This window comes from Felis catus, chromosome D3 (genome assembly GCF_018350175.1).
Source record: "Felis catus isolate Fca126 chromosome D3, F.catus_Fca126_mat1.0, whole genome shotgun sequence".
NCBI classification, from domain to species: Eukaryota; Metazoa; Chordata; class Mammalia; order Carnivora; family Felidae; genus Felis; species Felis catus.
The window spans coordinates 254,858-264,352 of NC_058379.1; the positions used below are offsets into that span (position 1 = coordinate 254,858).

The 9,495-nt window shown below is 45.6% G+C and overlaps 1 protein-coding gene across 4 annotated transcripts in view; it reads right to left on the reverse strand.

The window, feature by feature from the left end:
• The window catches only part of ZNF268 (zinc finger protein 268), a 49,912-nt gene extending 40,423 nt beyond the window's left edge, over nt 1–9,489 (reverse strand). For 2 of the 4 annotated variants that reach the window (XM_045042165.1, XM_045042164.1), the window contains exons 1-2: nt 9,246–9,489; nt 8,868–8,949 (exon numbers count right to left, since the gene is read on the reverse strand). In XM_045042165.1, the coding sequence (XP_044898100.1) occupies nt 8,868–8,900 (33 nt within the window). In that variant the 5' untranslated portion in view covers nt 8,901–8,949; nt 9,246–9,489. Of the gene's footprint in view, nt 1–8,867; nt 8,950–9,245 lie in introns of those variants that run through there. The other 2 variants (XM_006938318.5, XM_023241210.2) reach the window with 2 other exon arrangements.
• Between the last annotated feature and the right edge of the window lie 6 nt (nt 9,490–9,495).

The window sequence follows — 9,495 nt, forward strand, 5'->3', positions numbered from 1 at the left end:
TCAAGTAGGATCTACACCCAACGCGGGGCTTGAACTCACAACCCAGAGATCAAGAGTCAGATGCTCTACTGACCGAGGCAGCTAGGAGCCCCTGTATTTAACTTTTTAAAGAAATTGCCAAAATCCTTTCAAAGTGACTGTACCACTTTATATTCCCACCAGCAGTCTGTAAAGTCTAATTTCTCTAACTTTCATTGTCTGCCTTTCTGCCTACAGCCATTCTAGTGGGTACAGAGTGATCCCTCATCACGATGAAATTTCTATTTCCCTAATGACTAATGATGGTAAGCATCTTTTCATGTCCTTATTTGCCATCTATGCATCTTCTGTGGTGAAATGTCTGCTCAAATCCTTTGCCCATTTTTAAATTGGATTGTCTTCATACTGAGTTTATATATTCTGAGTTTACATATTCTGAATACATTCCTGTGCTGGACATATGATTTGCAGATATTATCTCAGAGTCTGTGACTTGTCTTTTCATTTGCTGAAAGAAGGGACTTTGAAGTGCAAAAGCTTTTTATTTTGATGTAGCAGTCCAATTTATAACTTCAAAGCACACTCTATATAATAGTTTTCTCTTTTTTTGTAGACTGTGGTAATGGAGGTATAGCTAAGACCTATGGCCTGACCCAAGGTCATAAATATTTTCCTATGTGTTTTCTTCCAGAAGTGGTACAGCATTAGCTCTTACAGGTAAGTCTATTTTCCATTTTGAATTCATTTTTTGGTACTGTGTAAGGTTAAGAATCAAAGTTCATCTTTTTAAAAAAAATTTTAATTGTGGTAAAATACACATAACATAAAACTTATCTTAACCATTTCTAATGTACAGTTCCGTGGAAGTAAGTACATTCACAGTGTTACATAGTCATTACCACCTTCCTCTCCAGAACCCCTCTCATCTGTAAAACTGAAACTGTATCCTCTGAACATAACTCCCCCCTCTCCCCTCCCCCAGCCCCTGACGACCATCACTCTACATTCGGTTTGATTTTGACAACTCTGGGAACCTCATATAAGTAGAATCATGTAATATTTGTCCCTCCATGACTGGCTTATTGCACTAAACACAGTACCCTCAAGGCTCATCCATGTTGCAGCAGGTGTCAGAATTTCCTTTCTTTTTAAGGCTGAATCATGTTCCATGTGTATCTGTATCAGCCCGTGCATACACACACACAATTTGGTTTATCCATTTCTCTTTCAGTGAACACTTTGATTACTTCCACCAAAGAGAGAGTAATTAGCAATTTTTAAAAAGGGAAAACTCTAATTTAAATTGGAAATACCAATACGAACCATGCTTTTTTTCCTTTCCAAAGATTCCTAAGTCTGCCTAGTGAAACGGCCTAGAAGCAATGACACCCAGGATCAGTTGTGGTCGCAGAGCATATTAACCTACCAAAAGGTATCTGGTTCCCAGGAGGAAAGGTTGATTCCAGATCTGGGACAGGAAATAATCAGATGAGCCTAGAATGTCCTGTTGGGCCCAAAAGTGAGGAAGCCAGACTAACACACTGACAGAGTCATTTCAAAAGAGCTCAGGGCCAAGCTGAAGAGGCTTCCTCTGGCCAAAGCTGGGGCAATGTAATCCTCTAAAAGAATAAGGACTGCAACTGATTGAAACTAACTGAATATATTAAGATTTATGAATTTCTTAATCATACTCAAATTAACAATAAGAAAATCAAACAAAAAACACCTTGTAGTCACCAACACAGGTTACTATGATACAACTCCTGAGGGAACCCTGGGAAAGAATTAAGCATGTACCTGGCCATTCCTTACAAATTCAGGACAAGAGTGAAGCAGCTGCCCTTGACAGTGCTCAAAAGCAGATTGGGGGGGGGGGGGCGGGCAGAGGGGGGGGGGCGGGCACTCTGGTGGCTCAGTCAGTTAAGCATCCAAATCTTGATATCGGCTCAGGTCATGACTTCATAGTGTGAGGTTGTGGGATCAAGCCCTGCATCAGGCTCCCATGCTGAGCCTGGAGGCTGCCTGGAATTCTCTCCGTCCCGCTCTCTCTTCCCCTTCCCTGCTCGTATGCACGCTCTCTTTCTCTCTCAAAATAAACTTAAAAAAAAAGCAGATGGGGAAAAAAGCAAAACTATATGCACATCTAGAGTAAGGTACCTTCATCCTGTACCTTAACCTTTTCCTTAAAAGAATTTTTCAAGCACAGTGACCAGCACACCAAATAATGAAACTTTCAGAAAACAAGATGACAGAAACAAAACTAACAAAAGTCAACAAACAACAGAAAGAAACAATCAAAGCCAATGGACACTGGAATCAATGGACACTGACTATAAAGCAAACGTATTATATTCAAGGAGACAAAGGCAAACTTTCCAATTTGGACAGGAATCAGATGACGATTTAGCAAGCATATCTGAAAAAGAAAAAGAGTTACTAGAAATGGAAAAAATATATTAACCAAAATGTGTTTAAATTTTTTTTGTTTATTTATTTTTGAGAGACGGAGAGTGAGACAGAGTGAGAGTCGGGGGAGGGGCAGAGAGAGAGGGAGACACAGAATCCGCAGCAGGCTCCAGGCTCTGAGCTGTCAGCACAGAGCCCGACATGGGGCTCAAACCCACGAGCTGCAAGGTCATGACCTGAGCCAAAGTCGGACGCTGAACCGACTGAGCCACCCAGGAGCTCTGATCAAAATATGTTTAATAGCAGGTTAGAATGAATTAGTCAAGCAAAAGACAAATTAGAAGAAATTATCCAGAAAGTAGCCATTAAGTGTTTTCTTTAATTTTAAAGCAATAAATTGTACGTATAACTCCCAAACCTCTATGGAGAGGGAAAAGAATAAAGGCAAGACAGAAGAAGAAAAAACAAAAAGTTAAAAAACCCAGATCAAGTACAGCAAATAGAAAGCAAGTAAAATGGTAGATTTAAACCCAAACATATCAGTAATTACATTAATCATAAAGTGTTCCAGTTAAAATAAAAAGATCGACAGATTAAAACAAGCAGTGAATTTTAAAAAGGCGCATCTAAAATACAAAGATACAAAAGATAAAGCAAACAACCAAAAGGTGCTCCAACAGCTATATGGACATAAAACAGACTTTAAGGCAAAAACGAATTCCCAGAAATAAAGGTGATTCCACAACCGTTACAGGCTCAACGCATCAGGAAAATGTACTTTGGAGCTGTCTGGAGAGGACGAGGAGCCTGCTCACGGCCAGCTAAGGAGGGGTGGTTGAATTCAAACCAGCCACCAACTTAAATCATTTCTCCCCTCCAAGCTCCTAACAGCTAAGGACACAGCAACTGGGGTCTTCCTCCGCCTGAGCTCCAGGACTGTCCCTGCCACTCCCCCTTTCCCTACTGCTGCCAACACCTGCATGCACAGGCAGCCTTCTCTGAAACCGTACCGTCCCCTCCTTTCACATAGCCAATTCTACAGATCCTTTGAGAGCACACGCTGTCAAACATCACTCCCTGGGCCTCCTTCTGCCTCAGCTCCAATCCCATGGCTGCCCGCACTGCACTCTATTCCCTCTCTGAACTTCCTGGAAGACGTGCGATCTCTGGGGCCAGGCTGTCTCTGACCTGTATATCCTCATGCCAAATCAGTACCTGGAATATAAACAGGTGTTTAGTAAGGGGTGTCAGTAAGGGTAGTTAGTGAATGAACATTGCCACGTTTTAACCTTTAATTCCCCAAAAGGATCAGTTTGGGGAAAGCTAAACACATACGGTTCAGTATACACAGGGGCACCAGCCAACCTTTCTCAGAAAGGCCTTTCTGGCAGAATTCCCTTCCCTCCCCCACGCTCCAGCTCACATTAGTTTGGAATCCCCAACTCGCTGCACTACAAACTACGAATATTAGCCTGTCTTGCCGGTGATGGTGGCCGACAGGGGTCCGCGGGAGCAGAGGTCCTGGAGAACCGCGGAGACAAAGTTCACTGGTATAAATAAGTCAACTCCTATTGGAGATAAAGAAATAGAAAACCCTTCCAAGCCCCTAGGAATGGAGACTCACTGGATTCGAATTTGTAATAACATATTTAAAGGGGCGGGAGGGCGGGGGAGAGTCAGTGGAAGAAAGGAGCCAAACAAAAGTGAGTGAAAAAACAAAACCTGCCAGTAAGTGCTCAGCATCCTCAGAGGAAAGAAACAGGGATCTAGAGGCTCACAAGGCCTCAGTGAAATGTTACTTCCGATGCTCACCTCCTTTTGCTCTGAATTCATACTCATCAAATAGTCTTCTAGTTACTAAGTATCACCTTGATACCCATAAGACGCCCAGAATATGGGCCCAGGATATATGTCAGGGGAAGGGTCTCCGGGGTCTCTTGCATATTACACACTTTCAGCTTTTAGCCCATCCCTGAGTGAGGTAATCTATGTTTAGAAAGAAACCCAGTTTGGGTGTTGTATGGAAACCAATTTGACAATAAATTTAATATATTTAAATTAAAAAAAAAAAGAGAGAGAGAGAGAGAGGGAGGGAGACACAGAATCTGAAGCAGGTTCCAGGATCCTAGCTATCAGCACAGAGCCTGATGCAGGACTCGAACTCATGAGCCTTGAGATCATTACCTGATCCTCACAAGCCATGAGGTCATGACCTGAGCTGAAGTCAGAAGCTTGACCAACTGAGCCACCCAGGCACCCCTGTGATAAATATTTTAAGTAAAATACTAAACCAGAACAAACAAAATGCCTCTAAGATCCAGACTGTAGTAAGATCAAAAGATAGATCTTTTGAAGGTATACTTTCTAGAGTTCTGAGCAGAGCAATCTTACATTAAATTGAGTCTATTACTTTGAAAACTAGCCCATTTAAAATTCTATATATATTTTATCTATATGGTATGCAGTCTGACACATTTTTATTTTGAAAAGATATATGAATCGAGGTAGAAGATGATTTTAAGGTACTTCCTGAGGACATCCTTTAATAGGAAAAACAGGTGTAGTTGTAGTAAAGGAATGAAAAATGAAACACAGTAACAGGAAGATCCCTCACTTCTGCTTCAATCCTGTAAGAAATCAGCTGTCTCAATGATACCAGTTCATCTGCACCGTGTTTCATACGCAGGCACTATCTCTAGGCAGGTGCCAGGCAGTGGGGGTGCAGGGAAACACAGTCACAGGCACCCGGCATGCTATGTTTACTGGCAGAAAACAGTGCAGGGTCCGCAATGTGGCTCTACGGTAAAGGAAGTACCAAAAATTGTCTAATTTGGACACCCACAATTATGTACTCAAAATAAGTAAAATAATTAAAAGAAGTGTTCTTCTCAAAAAAAAAAAAAAAAAAAAGGAAAGAAAGAAACCCAGTTTCTCTCAATCATTCCCCAGAGACTGGGCCACACCCACCCACTCTGCCCAGGGCACAGCCACATACTTCACTGGTCTCGCTTTTGCCATCTTCGGGGTCCGAGGAGCTGAGAAGTAACCCTTCATAGGTAAACAGTAATTCCCGTTAGGGCTCAGAATGCTGGAATCTGTGTCCTGAGAAATTCCCAGCCTACATCCTGAAGCAGTAGAGGACACTGGCCAAGGAAACGGGGATAAAGCCACCAACCTGAGTTCAAATCGCGAGTCGACACTGACCAAGGGTATAACTTGGCTCCTGACTAAAGGCATTAAATCGTAGCTACACAAGACCTAGCACCACGTCTCACACATAGTAAACACTGATTACCAAATTCGGTCGGAATGGCAAAAAAGACAGGACTGCTTAAAGAAAATAAGTCATTCTGAAAAAACGTCGACGGGCTAAATGAAAGCGTCAGGTGGTTCTCAGGAAAGAGGGCTCTACTTTCAAACGGCCTCTAGTCTGTCCCGTTTCTCCATCTCTACCCTCCTAGAAAAAACCTCCGCCACCTCTCGTCTGCCGTGACCTAACTGGCCACCCCTTTCCTACCACTGTGTCTACTCCTGCCCATCTGCAACCGTTCCTTACTCAGCAGCAAGAAGGGTCTTTGAAAAACCTACCTATGTCACGTGGACCCCTTTCGTAACACAATAGTTTACCAGCCTGATCTGGACTCTGCCCAGCTCTGTGTCTGCTCCCTTCCCTTCCCCCACATCCCCAGTCACCCAGGCCTTCCTTCCATGCTACAAAAGCACAAGACTTCTCCGACCTCATGACCATCCTCCTGCCACGGCTGACCTGCTCCTGGAACTCAGACCTTGACTTAATGTCACCTCCTTAGTGGGGCCTTCTCCAGTCACCCAATCTTTGACATTACCAGTTTTAATTCTACGTGTAACTCAACTCTGACATCTTCTCTTTACTTGAGTAGTTTCTTCACCATTTACGTTGTCATCTGCCTCCCTCCACCAGAATGCAAACTCCCCAAGAGCATGGATTCTGTCAGTCTCGTTCAACAGCACATGGCTGGGACCTTGCAGGGGGCCTGGAACATAGTGGGTGCTCAGCAAATACCCAGAGAATGAAAAAAGGAGCAAACATTTCAAAAACCGAAGTGTATGGTTTCTATCTATTAGGATGCTCTTTATCTTGAAAGGGTGAATACTGTCACGTTAAGAACTCAGAGCTGGGAGCCTGATTTGCGTGTGTCAAGTGCTTAGACCCACGCCTAGGACATAGTAAACACCGTGTAAATGTTAAATAGCAAAGTTGGAAAGCTTTCAGACACAAGTCCTCTACATGTTTTAGGTTTGTAGCAATTTTATCTTTTGCCACTGTAAAGAGGATATTTTCTTTCACTGTATTCCCTAAATTGGTAAGTATTTATAAGTAGGAAACCTATTTATTTTCAGACTGATTTTGTACCAAGGTATCTCACTGGATTGTCCCCAAGCTCCCACTCTCTTCCCACTGCAGCGGCACGACTGCCTCAATTCTACATCACCGTCCCCATTCCCGTCTCTGCAGCCACCTGCTGTTCCCTTACCTTCCTTCCCTGCTGAACGTGCAGACACACTCACACTCTGTTCTGGAAATGTTACCAGCAACACACACCACTACCATCACATTCAATCCAATTTAAACTTTTATGACCTAAGGTCACTTGACCCCCCCCGGGACGCCTCTCACATGACAACCAGTGTTGAGGGTTTTTTTTTTTAACTCTAAAACACAGGTCTCTTGTTTTCTCTCATCTCTTCTGGGCTCCCTCCCAGTCTCCAGCCCCTCCGCTGCTACCTTCCCACGTCAACCCCCGGGCGTTGTCCTCGTCACTCCTCATCCTGACCACTCTCTTTGAGCTAATGTGGCCATGCCTAACCAGTGCAACCTGTCCGGATCTTTCTCCTGAGACACACGCTTACTCACCTGCCCTCAACAAGGGGAGAGTCCAATCCATATAAAACAGAAAAGTCCACCCCCCAGCCCCCAAAACAACTCCAACAGTCCTTGCTGACTCCAGGAACGCTACCACTCCCAACCCAGGCCCCCAGAGCAGAATTCCAGCAGCCATCCCTGGCTCTCCTGTCTCCCTCACAACCAGCACCCAACTAGTTACCAAATCCAGATGCTTCTGCCCCCCCACCCCTTTTTAAACTAGTCTCTTCTACATATTTTCCTAACTGGCTTATTTACTAATTTATCTTATTGAGGGAGAGTTGATACACAATGCTGCATTAGTTTCAGGTGTACAACAGTTATTCGACAGGTCTGTGTGATGCTGTGCTCACCACAAGCATAGCCACTGTCAGCACACATTACTGTAATACCACTGAGAACACTCCCTACGTGCTAGCATAGAGATATACCTTCTATCCCCATGACTCACTTCTGCCTCTTTACCATCTTTCTTCTCAACACTACTAGTTTACTTAAACCCTTGTCTTCTCTGGCCCACTGCAGACTACTCCAACCCAAAGTCCTTTGAGAAATCACTCCAATAAATCTCTCTCCCCAAGAGAATAAAATCCAAGTTTTTAAGGTGATCTTCAAACCCCTCTATGATCTGGTCCCTGCCTATGGCTCTGGCCTCTTTTTTTTTTTTTTTTTTGAAAGATGGAAAGATAAAGAGAGAGAGAGAGCATGCACACATGCGTGAGAGCAGGAGAGGGACAGAGGGAGGGAGTGAAAATCTTAGGCAGGTTTCATGCCCAGCACGGGGCCTGATCTCACAACCATGAGATCATGACCTGAACCGAAATCAAGAGTTAAACAGGTAACCACTGAGCCACCCAGGTGCCCCTGACCTCATTTCTTTATATTTCACCACTACCTGCAAACCCTCAGCAACCCTAAAGTGATCAAAGTTCACCAGCATACTAAGTCATTTCAAGCCTCTCAAAGTTGCATGTTGCCTCCTTTTCCTAGGCTGACCTTCAGTCCCTTATTCACACCTTTTAAACCTCAGTTAAGAATCTCTTATTAATCACTGAAGCATTTCTTGGAGTACCCTCACCTCCAAAACTGACCTTCTGCTGTGTCCCCATGCACTTGTGCAGCCTGTTTGAGTACCTATAAACTTGTCACTATGCCTCCAGGTTCTCTTGTCCACCAGCCCCACCAGACCTCTGCTCTCACAAAGCAGGACAACAACTTATCTCTGCACTCTTAGCACCTGACTCCGGGTCCAAGAAACACAAGACAATAAAAACTGTTGAATAAGAGAATAAACGAGTGCCGAATTTCTCAAATGAGGCTCAAATACTTTGGATATAAGAGACGAGAGATGATAACCCTTTGTTTAACTCAAATCGCAGGATACAAAATGGGCAGAAAGGAAACTGAAAGTTGTAAAAAGTCTAATGGCCAAGTATTCCTGGACAGTCTAACATCCTCTAAAGGAGGCCCTGCGTCCTGGAAGGGGAGAGGGGAGAGGGAGCTCATGACCAACTCTCACCCTGCTAAAGACGGAGTTCAGGGAGCGCTTTTCAGAAAGGAGAGAAACACCCCTACTCACCCAGATGGCAGCTGTCCGGACCCTGGTGGCCATCCCCACGGTCAGTTCTGTGCGTCCCGCGGGTGGTGGCAGGACCCGAGGGCTGCCCGGAGGAAAAAGAATCGTGAAGGGTCTCCCCGCCCCTCCCACCCTCAAGCAGGGGAGACCCTCCTGCACCCAAAGAGGGAGGGTTCGAGGCCCCGGCACCCGCCCTTCCCGCCGGCGAGACTGCTTGCCCCGCGGAGCCACGCGGTTCCCCGCCTCCCACGCGCCCCTTGCCAACACAGCCGCGATCGGACGGCTGTTCCGAGTCCGGGCAGGAGGGAGCAGGGTCACACTGGTCTGCACAGTCCCGCTGCCTGGAAACGTAAGGGACTGGGCGCGTCCGGCTCCACTAACCCCTCCGCGAGCGGCCGTGGGACTCGGGGAAGACTGGCTGCCTCCGCCTCCTGGAGCTGCAGTCAGATTGGCTCTGTCCTCCCTTCTGATTCTGCGGCGGCCGCCCGAGTGCTTCGGCCACGGCCCCCGGGGAAGACGAGGCCAGCCCACTTGGGCTCCGGTCACCACCGAGAAGGGAAACTGACACAGACCCCGAAACAAGGTTCTTCGGGCCGGGGCCCAGCCAACCGCGACCGTAAGGGACGCACCG